The sequence below is a fragment of the Hypanus sabinus genome, chromosome 21 (assembly GCF_030144855.1).
Source record: "Hypanus sabinus isolate sHypSab1 chromosome 21, sHypSab1.hap1, whole genome shotgun sequence".
Taxonomy (NCBI): domain Eukaryota; kingdom Metazoa; phylum Chordata; class Chondrichthyes; order Myliobatiformes; family Dasyatidae; genus Hypanus; species Hypanus sabinus.
In genome coordinates, this window is record NC_082726.1 from 15,569,161 (window position 1) to 15,589,550 (window position 20,390).

General features: G+C 46.1%; 1 protein-coding gene across 1 annotated transcript; it reads right to left on the minus strand.

Annotated features, from left to right (window-relative positions):
* Positions 1–6,622: 6,622 nt before the first annotated feature.
* Positions 6,623–19,760, minus strand: LOC132379235 (uncharacterized). The gene is made up of 3 exons (XM_059946946.1): positions 19,664–19,760; positions 8,452–8,601; positions 6,623–8,367 (listed from the first exon to the last, which is right to left on the minus strand). Exons 1-3 carry the CDS (start codon positions 19,758–19,760, stop codon positions 7,106–7,108), a joined length of 1,509 nt encoding a protein of 502 aa, XP_059802929.1. The 3' UTR covers positions 6,623–7,105.
* Between the last annotated feature and the right edge of the window lie 630 nt (positions 19,761–20,390).

The window sequence follows — 20,390 nt, forward strand, 5'->3', positions numbered from 1 at the left end:
TCATTGGGATCGCTACAAAAAGGATGGGTTACACCTGAACCCGAGGGCCAGTTAGAGAGAGCTGTTGGGGCATTTTAAACTAATTTGCTAGGGGGATGGAACTGGAATGATAGGACTGAGGATGGAGCAGTTGACGTATAGGCAGATGCAGTGAGATTAAGAGGAAGGACAAACAGATGATAGGGAAAAATTGCAGTCAGTAAGAAGAGTTAAAGTGTAACAGGGAGCCAACATCAAAAAGGGTGATGAATACAGGACTGAAGGTGTTATATGTGAATACGCACAGTATATGGAATAATCTTGTTGCACAGTCAGAGATTGGCAGGTATGATGTTGTGAGCATCACTGAGTCATAGTTGAAAAAAGATCTTAGTTCAGAGCTTACCGTCCAAGGATGCACATTGTACCGAAAGGACAGACATGTTGACAGAGCGGTTGGGTTGATTCTGTTGGTTAAAAAATGAAGTCAAGTCCTTAGAAAGAGGTGACAGACGATTGGAAACTGTAGAATCCTTGTAGGTGGAATTAATAAACTGCAAAGAGTAAAAAGACATTAATGAGAGTTATATCCAGGCCACCAAACAGTGGTCAGGATGTGGGCTATAAATTACAACGGGAGATAGAAATGACATTTAAAAACCCAATGTAATAATAATCATGAGGGATTTCAATATACAGGTAGATTGGGAAAATCCAGTTGGTGCTGGATCCCAACAGAATGCCTATAAAGTGGCTTTTAGAGCTGCTTGTGGTTAAATCCACTAACAGAATGGTAATGCTGGATTGGTCATTATGTAATGACCTAGATTTGATTAGGGAGCTTAAGGTAAAGAACCCTTAGGACTCAATGGAACATCTAGTTCACAACTCTCTGGTTAAAGAAATTCCTCTACATCTCATTTCTAAAAGGATGGCACTCTATTCTAAGGTTGTGTCCTCTACTCTTAGATTCTCCTCCCATAGGAAACAACTTCTCCACATCCATTCTATCAAGGTCTTTCACCATTCGATGGGTTTCAATTAGGTCACCCTAATTCTTCTGAATTCTAGTGAATACAGGCCCAGAGCCATCAAACTCTCTTCATATGACTAGCTATTCAATCCTAGAATAATTTTCATGCATTTCCTTTGGACCCTCTCCAGTTTCAGCACATCCTTTCTAAAACAAGGGACCCAAACCTGCTCACAATATCATCCATGCATTCTTTGGCAATGAAGTGAACCTTTGAAAGTTTGGTCAGACTTGGGTTGTATTTGTTGGAGTTGGGAAATGCGAGAGGTAACTTGATTGAGAAATTCAGGAGTCTCGAGAGGGTCAATATATAGAAGTTTCCTCCCGTGGGAGAGTCAAGAACTAAGGTCACTGTTTACGGTAAAATTGAGATGGAGATGAAGCACCTGTTTCCTCACAGAGAGTTGCCAAAGGGAGGTGGAACAAGGGTCTTTGATTATTTTTAAGCAGAGTTTGAGCAGTAGCTGACAAGCAAGCCGGTGAAGGATTACAGGGATGGATAGACACACAGGGTTGATCTTACAATCGGATCAGTCACAAATCATTCCAAGATTGTGGTGCGACGCAGCTTGCAGCGACCACTCCAGAGCTGATTATCTGTTATTTGTGAAGCGGGGTGCCATGCACAATCATAATTGAATGAAAAACGGACGTGGGAGCACGGAGGAACATCTGAAAACCTCCAGGAAGACCTACTTCGTTGCTGCTGCTGCTGTGAGGTCCGGGTCTCTGCTGGGAAGAACAGGCCCCCAGTCCTCAGGGTCGCGTTGCCGATGGCTGTTGGTGGGGCCAGCTTGATACGCTCAGCAGAGGATGGAGCTCGGAGAAGCTGTGCCAGAGGCTCGGAGGTTCGACGGACTTGGAGACCGCTGCGATCAGGTCGCTTTCACTGTGTGCTGTGTCTGCAAGCTGAGTCCGGTGGAGCTTTCAGTGTGTGCTGCGTCTGCGAGGCTGGGTCCGGTGGAGCTTTCAGTGTGTGCTGTGTCTGTGAGACTGAGTCCGGTGGAGCTTTCAGTGTGTGCTGTGTCTGCGAGGCTGGGTCCGGTGGAGCTTTCAGTGTGTGCTGTGTCTGTGAGACTGGGTCTGACGGAGCTTTCACTGTGTGCTGTGTCTGTGAGACTGGGTCTGACGGAGCTTTCACTGTGTGCTGTGTCTGTGAGGCTGAGTCCGGTGGAGCTTTCACTGTGGGCGGTGTCTGTGAGACTGGGTCTGACGGAGCTTTCACTGTGTGCTGTGTCTGTGAGGCTGGGTCCGGTGGAGCTTTCAGTGTGTGCTGCGTCTGCGAGGCTGGGTCCGGTGGAGCTTTCACTGTGGGCTGCGTCTGCGAGGCTGGGTCCGGTGGAGCTTTCAGTGTGTGCTGTGTCTGTGAGACTGAGTCCGGTGGAGCTTTCACTGTGTGCTGTGTCTGTGAGACTGAGTCCGGTGGAGCTTTCAGTGTGTGCTGCGTCTGCGAGGCTGGGTCCGACGGAGCTTTCACTGTGTGCTGTGTCTGTGAGACTGAGTCTGGTGGAGCTTTCACTGTGTGCTGTGTCTGCGAGGCTGGGTCTGACGGAGCTTTCACTGTGTGCTGCGTCTGCGAGGCTGGGTCCGGTGGAGCTTTCACTGTGTGCTGTGTCTGCGAGACTGGGTCCGGTGGAGCTTTCACTGTGGGCGGTGTCTGTGAGACTGGGTCTGATGGAGCTTTCAGTGTGTGCTGTGTCTGTGAGACTGAGTCCGGTGGAGCTTTCAGTGTGTGCTGCGTCTGCGAGGCTGGGTCCGGTGGAACTTTCACTGTGTGCTGTGTCTGTGAGACTGAGTCCGGTGGAGCTTTCAGTGTGTGCTGCGTCTGCGAGGCTGGGTCCGGTGGAGCTTTCAGTGTGTGCTGTGTCTGCGAGGCTGGGTCCGACGGAGCTTTCACTGTGAGACTGGGTCTGACGGAGCTTTCACTGTGGGCGGTGTCTGTGAGACTGGGTCTGATGGAGCTTTCACTGTGGGCTGTGTCTGTGAGACTGGGTCTGACGGAGCTTTCACTGTGAGACTGGGTCTGACGGAGCTTTCACTGTGGGCGGTGTCTGTGAGACTGGGTCTGATGGAGCTTTCACTGTGGGCTGTGTCTGTGAGACTGGGTCTGACGGAGCTTTCACTGTGTGCTGCGTCTGCGAGGCTGGGTCCGACGGAGCTTTCAGTGTGTGCTGTGTCTGTGAGGCTGAGTCCGGTGGAGCTTTCACTGTGTGCTGCGTCTGCAAGCTGAGTCCGGTGGAGCTTTCACTGTGTGCTGCGTCTGCGAGGCTGGGTCCGACGGAGCTTTCAGTGTGTGCTGTGTCTGTGAGGCTGAGTCCGGTGGAGCTTTCACTGTGTGCTGCGTCTGCAAGCTGAGTCTGGTGGAGCTTTCAGTGTGTGCTGCGTCTGCGAGGCTGGGTCCGACGGAGCTTTCAGTGTGTGCTGTGTCTGTGAGACTGGGTCCGGTGGAGCTTTCAGTGTGTGCTGTGTCTGTGAGACTGGGTCTGACGGAGCTTTCACTGTGGGCGGTGTCTGTGAGACTGGGTCTGATGGAGCTTTCACTGTGGGCTGTGTCTGTGAGACTGGGTCTGATGGAGCTTTCACTGTGGGCTGTGTCTGTGAGACTGGGTCTGATGGAGCTTTCACTGTGTGCTGTGTCTGCGAGGCTGGGTCCGGTGGAGCTTTCAGTGTGTGCTGTGTCTGCGAGGCTGGGTCTGACGGAGCTTTCACTGTGTGCTGTGTCTGTGAGGCTGAGTCCGGTGGAGTTTTCAGTGTGTGCTGTGTCTGCGAGGCTGGGTCCGACGGAGCTTTCACTGTGTGCTGTGTCTGCGAGGCTGGGTCCGACGGAGCTTTCAGTGTGTGCTGTGTCTGTGAGACTGGGTCCGGCGGAGCTTTCAGTGTGTGCTGTGTCTGTGAGACTGGGTCCGGCGGAGCTTTCATTGTGTGCTGTGTCTGCGAGGCTGGGTCTGACGGAGCTTTCACTGTGTGCTGTGTCTGTGAGGCTGAGTCCGGTGGAGCTTTCAGTGTGTGCTGTGTCTACGAGGCTGGGTCCGGTGGAGCTTTCAGTGTGTGCTGCGTCTGCGAGGCTGGGTCCGGTGGAGCTTTCAGTGTGTGCTGTGTCTGTGAGGCTGAGTCCGGTGGAGCTTTCACTGTGTGCTGTGTCTGCGAGGCTGGGTCCGACGGAGCTTTCAGTGTGTGCTGTGTCTGTGAGACTGGGTCCGGCGGAGCTTTCACTGTGTGCTGTGTCTGTGAGACTGGGTCCGGCGGAGCTTTCACTGTGTGCTGTGTCTGTGAGACTGGGTTCGATGGAGCTTTCACTGTGTGCTGTGTCTGTGAGACTGGGTTCGATGGAGCTTTCAGTGTGTGCTGTGTCTGCGAGGCTGGGTCTGACGGAGCTTTCACTGTGTGCTGTGTCTGTGAGGCTGAGTCCGGTGGAGCTTTCACTGTGTGCTGTGTCTGTGAGACTGAGTCTGGTGGAGCTTTCACTGTGTGCTGTGTCTGCGAGGCTGGGTCTGACGGAGCTTTCACTGTGTGCTGCGTCTGCGAGGCTGGGTCCGGTGGAGCTTTCACTGTGTGCTGTGTCTGCGAGACTGGGTCCGGTGGAGCTTTCACTGTGGGCGGTGTCTGTGAGACTGGGTCTGATGGAGCTTTCAGTGTGTGCTGTGTCTGTGAGACTGAGTCCGGTGGAGCTTTCACTGTGTGCTGCGTCTGCGAGGCTGGGTCCGGTGGAGCTTTCACTGTGTGCTGCGTCTGCAAGCTGAGTCCGGTGGAGCTTTCAGTGTGTGCTGCGTCTGCGAGGCTGGGTCCGGTGGAACTTTCACTGTGTGCTGTGTCTGTGAGACTGAGTCCGGTGGAGCTTTCAGTGTGTGCTGCGTCTGCGAGGCTGGGTCCGGTGGAGCTTTCAGTGTGTGCTGTGTCTGCGAGGCTGGGTCCGACGGAGCTTTCACTGTGAGACTGGGTCTGACGGAGCTTTCACTGTGGGCGGTGTCTGTGAGACTGGGTCTGATGGAGCTTTCACTGTGGGCTGTGTCTGTGAGACTGGGTCTGACGGAGCTTTCACTGTGAGACTGGGTCTGACGGAGCTTTCACTGTGGGCGGTGTCTGTGAGACTGGGTCTGATGGAGCTTTCACTGTGGGCTGTGTCTGTGAGACTGGGTCTGACGGAGCTTTCACTGTGTGCTGCGTCTGCGAGGCTGGGTCCGACGGAGCTTTCAGTGTGTGCTGTGTCTGTGAGGCTGAGTCCGGTGGAGCTTTCACTGTGTGCTGCGTCTGCAAGCTGAGTCCGGTGGAGCTTTCACTGTGTGCTGCGTCTGCGAGGCTGGGTCCGACGGAGCTTTCAGTGTGTGCTGTGTCTGTGAGGCTGAGTCCGGTGGAGCTTTCACTGTGTGCTGCGTCTGCAAGCTGAGTCTGGTGGAGCTTTCAGTGTGTGCTGCGTCTGCGAGGCTGGGTCCGACGGAGCTTTCAGTGTGTGCTGTGTCTGTGAGACTGGGTCCGGTGGAGCTTTCAGTGTGTGCTGTGTCTGTGAGACTGGGTCTGACGGAGCTTTCACTGTGGGCGGTGTCTGTGAGACTGGGTCTGATGGAGCTTTCACTGTGGGCTGTGTCTGTGAGACTGGGTCTGATGGAGCTTTCACTGTGGGCTGTGTCTGTGAGACTGGGTCTGATGGAGCTTTCACTGTGTGCTGTGTCTGCGAGGCTGGGTCCGGTGGAGCTTTCAGTGTGTGCTGTGTCTGCGAGGCTGGGTCTGACGGAGCTTTCACTGTGTGCTGTGTCTGTGAGGCTGAGTCCGGTGGAGTTTTCAGTGTGTGCTGTGTCTGCGAGGCTGGGTCCGACGGAGCTTTCACTGTGTGCTGTGTCTGCGAGGCTGGGTCCGACGGAGCTTTCAGTGTGTGCTGTGTCTGTGAGACTGGGTCCGGCGGAGCTTTCAGTGTGTGCTGTGTCTGTGAGACTGGGTCCGGCGGAGCTTTCATTGTGTGCTGTGTCTGCGAGGCTGGGTCTGACGGAGCTTTCACTGTGTGCTGTGTCTGTGAGGCTGAGTCCGGTGGAGCTTTCAGTGTGTGCTGTGTCTACGAGGCTGGGTCCGGTGGAGCTTTCAGTGTGTGCTGCGTCTGCGAGGCTGGGTCCGGTGGAGCTTTCAGTGTGTGCTGTGTCTGTGAGGCTGAGTCCGGTGGAGCTTTCACTGTGTGCTGTGTCTGCGAGGCTGGGTCTGATGGAGCTTTCACTGTGTGCTGTGTCTGTGAGACTGGGTCTGATGGAGCTTTCAGTGTGTGCTGTGTCTGTGAGACTGAGTCCGGTGGAGCTTTCACTGTGTGCTGTGTCTGTGAGACTGAGTCTGGTGGAGCTTTCACTGTGTGCTGTGTCTGCGAGGCTGGGTCTGACGGAGCTTTCACTGTGTGCTGCGTCTGCGAGGCTGGGTCCGGTGGAGCTTTCACTGTGTGCTGTGTCTGCGAGACTGGGTCCGGTGGAGCTTTCACTGTGGGCGGTGTCTGTGAGACTGGGTCTGATGGAGCTTTCAGTGTGTGCTGTGTCTGTGAGACTGAGTCCGGTGGAGCTTTCACTGTGTGCTGCGTCTGCGAGGCTGGGTCCGGTGGAGCTTTCACTGTGTGCTGCGTCTGCAAGCTGAGTCCGGTGGAGCTTTCAGTGTGTGCTGCGTCTGCGAGGCTGGGTCCGGTGGAACTTTCACTGTGTGCTGTGTCTGTGAGACTGAGTCCGGTGGAGCTTTCAGTGTGTGCTGCGTCTGCGAGGCTGGGTCCGGTGGAGCTTTCAGTGTGTGCTGTGTCTGCGAGGCTGGGTCCGACGGAGCTTTCACTGTGAGACTGGGTCTGACGGAGCTTTCACTGTGGGCGGTGTCTGTGAGACTGGGTCTGATGGAGCTTTCACTGTGGGCTGTGTCTGTGAGACTGGGTCTGACGGAGCTTTCACTGTGAGACTGGGTCTGACGGAGCTTTCACTGTGGGCGGTGTCTGTGAGACTGGGTCTGATGGAGCTTTCACTGTGGGCTGTGTCTGTGAGACTGGGTCTGACGGAGCTTTCACTGTGTGCTGCGTCTGCGAGGCTGGGTCCGACGGAGCTTTCAGTGTGTGCTGTGTCTGTGAGGCTGAGTCCGGTGGAGCTTTCACTGTGTGCTGCGTCTGCAAGCTGAGTCCGGTGGAGCTTTCACTGTGTGCTGCGTCTGCGAGGCTGGGTCCGACGGAGCTTTCAGTGTGTGCTGTGTCTGTGAGGCTGAGTCCGGTGGAGCTTTCACTGTGTGCTGCGTCTGCAAGCTGAGTCTGGTGGAGCTTTCAGTGTGTGCTGCGTCTGCGAGGCTGGGTCCGACGGAGCTTTCAGTGTGTGCTGTGTCTGTGAGACTGGGTCCGGTGGAGCTTTCAGTGTGTGCTGTGTCTGTGAGACTGGGTCTGACGGAGCTTTCACTGTGGGCGGTGTCTGTGAGACTGGGTCTGATGGAGCTTTCACTGTGGGCTGTGTCTGTGAGACTGGGTCTGATGGAGCTTTCACTGTGGGCTGTGTCTGTGAGACTGGGTCTGATGGAGCTTTCACTGTGTGCTGTGTCTGCGAGGCTGGGTCCGGTGGAGCTTTCAGTGTGTGCTGTGTCTGCGAGGCTGGGTCTGACGGAGCTTTCACTGTGTGCTGTGTCTGTGAGGCTGAGTCCGGTGGAGTTTTCAGTGTGTGCTGTGTCTGCGAGGCTGGGTCCGACGGAGCTTTCACTGTGTGCTGTGTCTGCGAGGCTGGGTCCGACGGAGCTTTCAGTGTGTGCTGTGTCTGTGAGACTGGGTCCGGCGGAGCTTTCAGTGTGTGCTGTGTCTGTGAGACTGGGTCCGGCGGAGCTTTCATTGTGTGCTGTGTCTGCGAGGCTGGGTCTGACGGAGCTTTCACTGTGTGCTGTGTCTGTGAGGCTGAGTCCGGTGGAGCTTTCAGTGTGTGCTGTGTCTACGAGGCTGGGTCCGGTGGAGCTTTCAGTGTGTGCTGCGTCTGCGAGGCTGGGTCCGGTGGAGCTTTCAGTGTGTGCTGTGTCTGTGAGGCTGAGTCCGGTGGAGCTTTCACTGTGTGCTGTGTCTGCGAGGCTGGGTCCGACGGAGCTTTCAGTGTGTGCTGTGTCTGTGAGACTGGGTCCGGCGGAGCTTTCACTGTGTGCTGTGTCTGTGAGACTGGGTCCGGCGGAGCTTTCACTGTGTGCTGTGTCTGTGAGACTGGGTTCGATGGAGCTTTCACTGTGTGCTGTGTCTGTGAGACTGGGTTCGATGGAGCTTTCAGTGTGTGCTGTGTCTGTGAGACTGGGTCCGGCGGAGCTTTCACTGTGTGCTGTGTCTGTGAGACTGGGTCCGGCGGAGCTTTCACTGTGTGCTGTGTCTGTGAGACTGGGTCCGGCGGAGCTTTCACTGTGTGCTGTGTCTGTGAGACTGGGTTCGATGGAGCTTTCACTGTGTGCTGTGTCTGTGAGACTGGGTTCGATGGAGCTTTCAGTGTGTGCTGTGTCTGTGAGACTGGGTTCGATGGAGCTTTTAGTGTGTGCTGCGTCTGCGAGCTGAGTCGGGCGGCGCCATGGAAGTCCATGGTGGGGGTATTCCCTTCTGCCGCCGGCGTGGGATGACGAATCTATCGGGACCCTGAGGACTTATGGAAACTGTGGGGTGGTTTCTTTCAAACTTACAGTCTTTTAACATCTTTGGACTATTTTTACTGTGCCCATGGCCTTTTTTAAAATCAATTATGCTATTGTTTGCACTGTTGTTTTGTGCAGGTCTTGTAGCTTTAGTTTTTGGTCTTGTTTGTCTGGTGGATGTGGAGCTCCGTTCCGTGGAACGCGCTAAGACGGTAGCGCGATATTAATACGCAGCAGCCTCTCCGGACTCTGGATTGGGGATTGCCAAACGTTATGTGGATTTTCTGGTGTATTCTGTTTTGTCATATGCTTTTGTGATCATTCTGGAGGAATGTTGTCTCATTTTTTAACTGCATTGCATTTGTGATTTCTAAATGACAATAAACTGAATCTGAATTTTATTAAATAACAGGACCGACTAACATGTTCCTGCTTCTCATATATTTTCTCGAGCATTTGTCTACTCAAAACCAATGCTGGAACATTTTGCTCTGTCCTAGTGGAAGGACAAATCCATTGAGAGGAAATATCTCCCTCCCCCTTCCCTCACTGGGAGAGTGGGAGAAAGAGGGGGTGAGTGAGAGGGTGATAGAGAGAGTGGGAGAACATTGGTTTTTAGATGCTGTTTTTAGATATTACAGGAACCATTGTAACGAATCATTCTGGAGAGTGTTTGTAACTTTCCAATAAAACAGTTAAACTTCTTGGAAGAATTTATTTTATTTGAAAGTGACATAATGATGGTGGCACAGTTCTGTCCAACAGTTGAGGGGAGACCCAGGTACCAGAACGTGCCGAGCAGATGTCTGTGAGATTCCAGTGTGTGGTTGGAGGTGTCCAGCAGTGAAAACCCCTAAATGAATGACGAGGTACACGAGTGTTTGTGTTTTAGTGGCAATGAGGAGCAAAGGAAGAATGTACCAGTGGGCAGGCGTGTGTGGGAAGTATCTACAAACATATTGGCACTGAGATGGTCAGAGGAGTGAAGCCTGCTGAACAACCCAGCACAAATACCCCAGCAAAATATCAATTAACATCAGAGATTTCCCAGCAGGGAGTTGGGTGATGTTTAGGAGTTAAAGAAACTATCCAGAGCCAAGCAATTGGATCCTGCAAGGTGATCACAGTGTTCCTGATGACAGTAGAACAAAACCAATTAGGTCCATGGTAAACAGTCAGCTGTCTCCACACTGGAGTAGGATCTCTGGGTTTTCCTGTCCTGTTCTGGTCCTGACACAGAGATACAATCACCAGGAAGACACACCAACATGTTTCTTACGAGGTTAAAGAGGTTTGGCATGTCACTGAACACTCTAACCTCTATTGATGTATGATTGAATGTATCCTGACTGGTTGCATCATGGTCTGGTATGGCAACTCAAATGCACAGGAACTAAGGAGTTGAAGAGGAGTGAACTCGGTTCGATATATCGCAGGCACGTCCCTCCCCACCATCGGTAGGGTCTACAGAAGGTGCTGTCTCAAAAAAGCAACGTTCATCATCAAAGATTCCCACCATCCTGGCCCTGCCACCTTCTCACAGCTATTATCAGGTAAGATGTTAAGAAGTTTTAAGTCCCACACCACCAGATTAGGAACAGACAAAATGCTGGAGGAACTCAGCAGGCCAGGCAGCATCTATGGAAAAAAATACAGTCACTGTTTCGGTCTGACACCCTCCGGCACGACTCCAGCATCTGCAGATTCTCTCTCGTTTGAGATTTAGGAAGTTACTTCCCTTCAACCATTAGGTTCTTGACTAAACCAGAACAGCCCTAATCACTAGCGACACTATAACCATTTTGCATTACAAGGACATCTTCCTTCTTCCAGTTGTGTTCCTTCTTATCGAGTGTGGTTTAACTTAAGTTTATGTTTTTGTTATGAATGTTTTGTATCTGATGTTATGTGCCTGTAATGCTACTGCAAATCCGTTTTCATTGTAGCTGTGCAGACATTGACACATGCACTTAACGATACGCTTGATTTTGATTGGTGTTATGGGAATTCAGGTTCATGGGTTCAGTGAGTTAGGACAGAAGACACTCATCAGTAAGTAAGTTAACTACTTACAAAACAGACACTAAACATTCAGAACACGCTTCAAACTGAACTGGTGGGGCTCAGAAATCAGATTTGTACAACATGGAGACTGGCCCTTTGGCCCCACCATCCCACAAACCAAACACCTATCTCTACACTAATCCCACCCTAATTCAAAATTATTCTTCTTTAATAAATTATTTAAATATGTTTTATATCAAGGTTATAGAATTTTAATTGTGGAGAATTACCTCCACCTCAATACAAAGGGGGCAATTTACAATGCCTAATCAATGAACCAAACTGGAGCACTGGTGAAACCCATGCAGTCATAGGAACAGTGTCTGTGGTCTGTACAGACAGCCTGAGGTCAGGATTAAGCCCAGTTCACTAGTGCCATGAGACAGCAACTCTCCTCGCTGTGCCACAGTGCTGTCCGGCAGAATAAAGTAATAAATGAATATTTTCCAACTTGACAAATGAAACCTTAGCCCCCTAGGTACGTATAGTGAATACAAACTCATTTTCCTAAGCAGAAGATACTCATATTTTGTAAAAAAAAGTGCAACTTTTTTTGTAATTTTTTTTTACTGAAGTTCATCAAACAAACATTTCCATAAGATGTATTTCAGACATTGTATATATATATATATATATCATATAATCATATATATCACAAATCTCCACAAAGTATTTATCTGAGGTATACACTTAGAGAAAAGAGTGGAAAGAAAAAAACAAGCAAAAGGAAAGAACTATGTACAAGTAGGGAGTGATCTTTTTTTACAACAGATTCATTGATTTGTGAGAATAAAATCAGGCCTATGAGGCATTAATTGGTTAAACCATTTTTCCCAGTATGAATCAAATTGTTCCAGTTTATGATTAACAGATGCTGTTATCTTCTCCATTTTGTAAATATCCATTGTAATTTCCATCCATGTATTTAAAGTTGGGCTCTCCTGTGATAACCATTTCCTAGTAAGAGTCTTTTTACCAGCCACCAACAGTATATTCATTAAATATTTATCTCTTTTCAACCATTCTTGAGGTATATACTCTCTAAGGGTATTTCACATTTAAAGATGTCTTGTAGGTAATTGTGTATCCCCCTCCAATAGTTTTTGATAACAGGGCAGTCCCAAAAAATATGATAATGATTTGCATTTTGGTTTCCACAATTTCTCCAGCAAACAGGGAGGTTACTATCATAATGGGATTTCTGAGAGGGTGTAACAAAATATCAAGTTTTTCCATCCAAACTCCCTCCATTTCTGTGAACTGGTACACTTCCAATGATATCTCCATATTGTTGTCCATTCTTCCTCAGATATAATTATCCCTCCTTCCTTCTCCCATTTTGTTTTAATGTATGAAGTCGAATGTGTTTTAAGATTTGACAACCCCTTATCCATGCTTGAATTGATTCTACTACCATTATCTGAATTATAAGCTTTTCTAAAGAGCTCTATCAAGCATGTACTTGCCTTGGTAACATTTTTAAGCCTCTTATTAATATATTGTCACATCTGTAAATACCGATAAAAATCTTGTTTTTCTAATAAGTGTTTCTCTTTGAGCATTTCAAAACTGAACAGTGTTCCTTCTTTCATTATGTTGCAAAGAACTGTTATTCCTTTAGCTGTCCAGTCCTTAAATCTAGCATCCAATTTATTTGGTTTAAAATCCGAGTCATATGCACACCATTTAAGAATTGCAATATCTCCCTCTAGATTATATTCTTTTATAGCAGTTTTCCATATTTTAAGAGTCAATTTCACCCATGGGTTATCAATAGTATTTATGTACCTTTGCAGGTTGTTATCAGCCAAAATTGCTTGTATGGGGATGGGAAGTACCTGCTCCTCAATGTTTTCCATTGAGCGTCATATGATGGGTTGCACCAACATATCACAGCTCTCAACTGTGCTGCAAAATAATAATCTCTAAGAGAAGGTAGGCCCCATCCCCCCTTTTCCTTTGCTAATTTCAAAGTTCTGAGATGAACTCTAGGCCTTTTACCCTGCCAAATATACCTTGATAGCATCTTGTTCCATTCATTGAATTGATTTTGATTAATCTCTATTGGTAGGGTCAGAAAGAGATATAACAGTCTGGGTAGTATATTCATTTTAATAGACTCAATCCTTGAACTGAGACTGAGAAAAGGAATCAGGTTCCATCTTGCCACATCTTCCTTAATTTTTTAATATAAAGGCTGATAATTACATTCTGATAATTTTGCCAAATCTTTTGGCATAATTATGCCCAAATATCTGAAAGACTCAGTGCGCCATGCCCAGGGTTATCGACTTTCAGTTTCTCTTGGTGGGCTATAGTAATATGAAAGTAATTGGGTTTTATCTATGTTGATCTTGTATCCTGATAATTGACCATATTGTTCAAAGGATTGCATCAATTTAGGTAAAGAGTATGTTGATTGCCCTAGATCGGGGGTCGGCAACCCGCGGCTCTGGAGCTGCATGCGACTCTTTCATCTCTGTGCTGCAGCTCCCTGTGGCTTTGGAAAATAAATGGTGAGTATTTAATTAAAATGTATTTTATGTTAGTTTGTTAGTTTTTGAAATGTAATTCTAAATTTGAAGATTATGGTGATCTTGTACAATCTAAATAAAACGTTGTGGCGACCCATTTCCTGGCGCATCCGAACCGGCTCACAATTAGCCAGCGTTCAGGCTAAGGGAGATAGCCTACGGGGGTTTGAGAGTACGTGTCTTTTGGAGCATCTGCGCCCATGGGGGGGGGGCGGGTTGAGGGAGGTTTAAAAGCAAGGCTGTTTAGTTCGAATAAAGTTATCTTTGACTGCAGTTTACTGACTGCGTGTAGCACACCGCTACAACGTGTTTTTATTGCTATTAATATACATCACCACTGCCAATGCCTGACACCCGCCAGTGCGCGATTTCTTTAATTTTTCGATCCAAGGTAGGCTAACTATGGAGAATTCTAAAAAAAGAAAAGTGACTGAAGAAAACAGAACGTTTAATGATACACAAGACTGGTTTACCGGTATGCTTAGTATGCAATGAGAAACTAGCAAACAACAAAAAGTCAAATGTTGCAAGACATTTCCAGAATAAACACGCAGCCTTTGCTCAAAAATATCCGGATGGAGATGAGAGAAAAAAAGCCGTTTCGGAACTGATGCGGAAGGTTGATCTGAGCAAAAATCATTTCAAGAAGTGGATGAAGTCTGGAAAATCAACTACATACGCTAGTTATGTTGCCGCTCAGGCCAAGAGGCACTGTGCGCTCAAACATTTCCTCCGGAATGCACAGAAGTAATGGATGTTGTCATTCAGATTGTCAATAAAATAATGGCAAAAAGTTTAAATCACCGTCAATTCAGTTTGTTACTGGACGAGCTGGAAAGCGCATATTCTGATCTCCTGCTGCACAACAAAGTCCGGTGGCTGTCTAGAGGGGAGGTGCTGAAACGCTTTGTCATGTGTCTGGAAGAAGTGAAAACTTTCCTGGGCAGCAAAGGGCTCACCTTTTCTGAGCTGGAACAGCCAAAGTGGCTGGAAAAGCTACACTTCATGGTAGACATGACAGCCACCTGAACACACTGAACACAGCTCTTCAGGGGAAAGGACATACAGCCCTACACATGTTGGAGGATGTTTTGGCATTCGAGCGCAAGTTGACAGTGCTTGCCAGAGATTTACAGAAAGGCACATTGTCTCACTTCCCCAATTTGAGAGAGTTCAAACAAGGTCACGACATGATAAATTCGGAGTATTTACATTCTGCAATCATCGCAATGCAAACATTGTTTGGGAAACGCTTCTGTGAGTTCAGAGAGGAAAAAAACACATTATCCTTCCCGGTCACTCCCCTAAGCATCGATCCATCCCTACTGAATACGACTGCATTGGCAGGTGTGAGTCAACCTGATCTTGAGATGGAATTGGCCGACATAGCCGACAAAGACATATGGGTGTCCAAGTTTAGACGCTTGACAGCAGACCTTGAAGATGTTGCCCGTCAGAAGGCCGTTCTTGCTCAGAATCACAAATGGAGTGATATTGAAAACCTTCTCAAACCGGACAAACTTGTGTTCGAAACATGGAATGCTATCCCCGACATTTATGTAAGCATTAAAAAGTATGTGCTTGGAGTCCTGTCGATCTTTGGATCCACATATGTATGTGAGCAGGTGTTCTCTAACATGAACTTTATTAAAAACAAACATCGCGCACACCTCACAGATGACAGCTTGCGATCCTGTGTAAAGATGAAGGTGACGTCATACAACCCTGATGTGCAGACGCTGTGCACTGAGGTCCAGGAGCAGAAATCCCATTAACCAAGTATGATAAATATTTTAATTGCCTATTATTTTATGTATATTCATATTTTTTCATTGTTCAGTGAAATAGTCCTTTTATTTTTCAGGTTGACAGCTGGCTGACGGTATTTTTGGTTTGCTGCTGGCGGAAAATTTAAGTTTGGCGTTTTTCATAAATACAAGAAGGACTCAAATAGACATTGAGTATTTTACTTAAAAGTAACCTTCAACCCAACGTCTTTTTTTCGGAGTTCAAAATGTTTTTGTTGCATGCAGAAATGTAATTTTGTTTTCTCTGCAGGAGTTCATCGATTTCATAAATGCAACAATTTATAGTTTGTTTATACATAGCATAAAGGCAAAAAAAAACATTGTATGCAGTGTTATTTCATTTTAAATGTCAAACGGGTTTTGTGGCTCCCAGTGTTTTCTTTTCTGTGGGAAACGGGTCCAAATGGCTCTTTCAGTGGTAAAGGTTGCTGACCCCTGCCCTAGATAGATCAAAATGTCATCCGCACAACAAGCCAATTTATGCTCTGTCCCTTTAATAGTAATTCCCCTGATATCTTCATTTTGTCTGATGTATTGAGCTAATGGTTCCAGATACAATGCGAAGAGTAGCAGTGACCATGCACAACCCTGTCTCGTGCCTCTTTCTAGGGTAAGACTATTTGATAAATATCCATTGATTTTAATCCTAGCAGTAGGATTATCATATAGTGTCTGTATAGTTCTAATAATTGTGTCTTGAAAACCAAATCTATGTAAAACTCTGTAAAGAAAATTCCAATTAATCGAATCAAATGCTTTTTCAGCGTCCATGCTTATCACTATTGCTTCGATTTTATTTTTCTATATATGATCCATAATATGAAGAGTCCTTCATATATTGTCTTGAGTCTGGCATCATATAAAACCTGTCTGATCATTACGTATCAGTATGGATAGAAACTCCTCTAATCGTTTGGCCATGATGGAGGTAAATAATCTATAATCTACATTAAGAACGGATGTTGGTCTAAATGACCCGCATTCCATTTCATCCTTGCCTTCTTTCGATATAGCTGAGATTATCGCTTCCTTCCAACTGGGTGACATTTGTGGCTTTTTTAGAGCCCAGTTCAGTGTAGGGAGTAAAACAGGAATTAACTCATTTTTAAATTCTTTGTACCACTCTGTTGTATACCCATCTGATCCTGGTGACTTGCTTAATTTAAGCCTACTATTTGCTGCTTTTAATTCAACTTCAGTTATGTCAGCAGTCATCCTTCTATTTTGTTCTTCGCTTAAAGTGGGTAATTCTAGAGAATTCAAGAAGGTGTCAACTTGGGTTATGCTTCCCCCTGGAACTTTGGAATATAGAGTTTTGCAAAAGACTTCAAAAGCTTCTTGAATTTCACTTAGCTTATTTTTTATCATTTTCACTCTTGGGTCCCTAATTCTATGAATTGTATTTTCTGCTATTTTTTTTCAGTTTCCACACCAGTATTTTCACAGATTTTGATCCACTTTCATAATTTCTTTGTTTCAGAAACATTAAGTTTTTCCTGATTTCTTGCATAGCCAAATTATTTATTTCATTTCTAATTCTTTTAATTTCTCCTAATGTATCCTGTGCCAAATTCAATTTGTGTTTTTTCTCTAGTTCCTTCAGCCTATTTTGTAATTCCTCTAATGTTTTATTCCTTATTTTTTTCTTATATGAAGATATCGCTATAATTTTCCCTCTTAAGACCGCCTTCAGAGTATCCCATAAAATGGGAGGTGAAACCTCTCCATTATCATTAAGTTTTAAATAGAGACCAATTTATTTTTTAATTTGTTCCTTAAAGTACGGATCATTGAGTAGACTTGAATTGAGTTTCCAAATAGTATTCTTTGGTTGTAGGTCAAAATCAACAGATAAATCTCTAGGTGCATGGCCACTTACAACTATTGTCCCAATTCCATTTTCCAAATGTTACGAAATAGTCTATTCTTGTATATACAGAATGGGGAGCAGAATAATGAGTGTAATCCCTTCTGTCGGGGAAAAGGTCCCTCCATATATCAATTAAACCAACATCCTCAAGAAGTGTATTAATTTTCTTATGTAAAGATTTTGTTTCATAGGTTTTTCTATTGGAAGAATCTAAGTTTGGTTGTAATTGTAAATTTAAGTCTCCCCCACATATCAGGAGACCTTCTGCTTCTGCTACCATAATATCAGTAATTTTCAGGAAAAAACCCAATATCACTTCCTGGGGGTGCGTATATATTCAATAGAATAACTGAATTTCCATCTATGTTCCCCCTTACCAGAATATGTCTGCCCTCTTTGTCTCCATTTTGAATACTTTTTCAAAATTTAGCTTACTTGAGATAAAATTAGCAACTCCTCTCCTGTGTCCTGATTTATATGAGGAGAAAAACAGATTAATGAAGCCCATTCTCTTTAGTTTTTTATGCTCATTATCACTTAAATGAGTTTCCTGTGTTACGTCTGTAGCCCCCTCCTTTGTGAGAATCGCAAGATCACTGTTGGTTTGGGTCAAGGGGCCCAGGAAATGGGAAAGGAGGTGTGCAGGCTGGCTCATTTCCCCGGCGATGTAAAGCGATGTAAAGACATGGCCATTGTCTCTTGGAGACCAATTTGTGGATTGAGCTACTATACTACGTGAATGCCCTCAGGCAAAGTGGGCTGGTTGAGGGAGAGAGTGCACACCCCCAACCTGATTGACATCTACGACCCTGCGAGTCAGGATAAAAGAGGGTCTGTAGGAACAGTCCCTCAGACGCACCAGAAGAAACGTTAAGCGACCACGTAACAGCAGGAAGTCATCTGAAGGAGGCCACGTGCGTTCAATTCCGTGGCTGGAACCACGGAAAACAGCTTGTAGCTAACAACGGGGGAATCCGCTCCCCTGATTCAATGGATTGGCATCATAAAAGACCCGGGCAAGTTTAAACCGCATCACTCTTAAACCCAACAACGCTGCAGCTTGAACGAAGTGATAGTGACCATTATCTTTCCATCGGACAATACATTATCCCCTAGACAACGATAGAGCTATTTCTTATTGGTTATTATTATACCCGCGCTTTAGATTTAGTATTGACGACATACATTATCTGTATGTTTGCATTAATCTTATTTTTGTGCCCTTTATCAATAAATACTTTTAAAAATAGTACCATCAGACTTCAACGGACCTCTCTATCTTTGCTGGTAAGTGTTCCAGTTATGGGAGTTCGTAACACTTATAAATATACTACATGGGCTTGTTCTTTTTTCATTTTGAATAAAATTTTCTTATGTTTGATTGGATTTAATAGCCCATTGACATTAAAAGAAATGAATTTTACCTTTTCCTTAGCCATCTGTATTTATCTGTCAATGTATAATTGAAATTAGAATAAAACTTAATCGATCTACTCCCTGAACAAATAAGAATCAAGAAATGCAGATAATAACAAAAATGGCAATGAACATGTGATTCTAAAGGCTGAGGTCTCTAGTAGATGACCCTGATTTTCCTGTGTACTCCTCCTCTCTCTCTTTTATACACACACACACACACACACACACACACACACACACATATATATATATATATATATATATATATATATATATATATATATATATATATATATATATAACATTTATACACATATATGCACACATATATATATTCTCATTATGGTGGGGAAAAAGGAGTAAGTGAGCAAATAAAGAGTAACAACTAAGTAATACAAAATCCACATTATAATAAGTATTTCTCGAGATGGGTATATCACCGTCTACTTTTGCTTCCGTTTAGCTTCTCAACATCTTTAAAGTTAGCCAAACCTTATGGCTCTTCTGAAAGGGGTGAGGACTGTCTTTGGGAAATACACGATCTCTTCCTGATATATTTCTCTCAGCCTCCTCCTGTCTCCTGCCTTCTCGATTCTCGTACTACTTCCCAAGCGGAGCAGGATAATTCCTCAGCCAGGCTTTCCCTCATTTTGGTCACTCTGATGGGCAACCCTCTGGCCTTCAAGCCTGTAGTCGCCTCTTTCACTGTCTGGTACAACTGCGAATCATCGTCATAAAACACTCAAAGTTTAGCAGGGTACGGAGTTTGAAATCTAATCTTTTTTTGCTTTAGTACTCTCTTTACTTCAGAGTATTCTTTGAGTTTCTGCAGGACTGCGGGGGGGGGGGTAATCTTGGTCGAAATATATTAATTTATCATCTAAAAACACTCTCTTCTTACCCCAGGCCCTTCGTAGAATCTCCGCCTTGGTGCTGTACTGAAGGAATTTAATTATTATTGACCATGGCTTTCTATCCTGGGTAGGTTTTGGGACTAACACGCGGTGGGCTCTTTCGACTTCCAGCTCCATAGCTGAGGGAAGATCCAGCAGGCCCTGCAGTAACTTTCTGACAAACTCCGTCATAGACGGGCCCTCCGCTCCTTCGGGAACGTTGTAGCTTCTGATATTTTTCCGTCGTGATCTTCCCTCCAGGTCAAGCAGTTTACCTTCTTGGTGATTTAATATTTTTATTGTCTTACTCAGTATCTGTTCCACGTTTTGAATGCGATCTTCCACCTTCTCAATTCGAGTCTCTGCCACTGCTATTTTTTGATTAACGCTGGCGAGCTCTGACTTAATATCATGGAGCTGCTGCTTTATTTCTTTCTGGAACTCCCTTATCTCTTTCAGGATTTCAATCATAGTCACCGCTTTGCCCAGCGTCCGCCTCGCTCGCACGCGGTCAGGTAGGAGAGCCGCTCGCTGCACTCCTCTCAGCCTCAGGATCTGCAGTGTCACTTTTTTAATTTCCATTCCTTTTGCCCATTCTTGTTCCTCTTTTCAGTTCAAATATTTTTTGAAAAATTCTATATTTGATGCGTTTTTCCAGAGGAGCTAGTGACAAGCTGCCATTCTCGATGATGACGTCACTGGAAACCAAGTGCAGCAGTTTTAAGAAATCTCTGAGTTTTACCTGTTCATTAAATGACAGAGCTTTCTGACATTCTGAAACTTTAACACATTCGAGGTTGGAGGTGACATTGGATGCATGGCAACTCTGGTAGGGTCTGCAAGACATTGGTTCCTACAAAGTGAAACCCAATAGCATGGATGGCAGCAATGCTTCACTACCAGATGAACTCAACACCTTCTATGCCTCTTTGAAAGGGAGAACACAACTACAGCTGCCCTTTTCATTTTGCCTCCATTACAATCTTTCCCTGGTAATACAATCACTCCATTTTTGAGCTTCTTCTGATAGTAACTTGGGCAACCAATGAGGATGCAAAGAACATTGCTAAAGACACAATGTCTTCCCTCACATTACATAGCAAACTGTATAACCCACTTGGCCCTGGGGAACTATCAATCCTAATGCTTTTCAGAAGTACCAGGGTTACGAATGTGCCACAACTCTGAGGGGCTGAAGGGTACAAAGTAGCC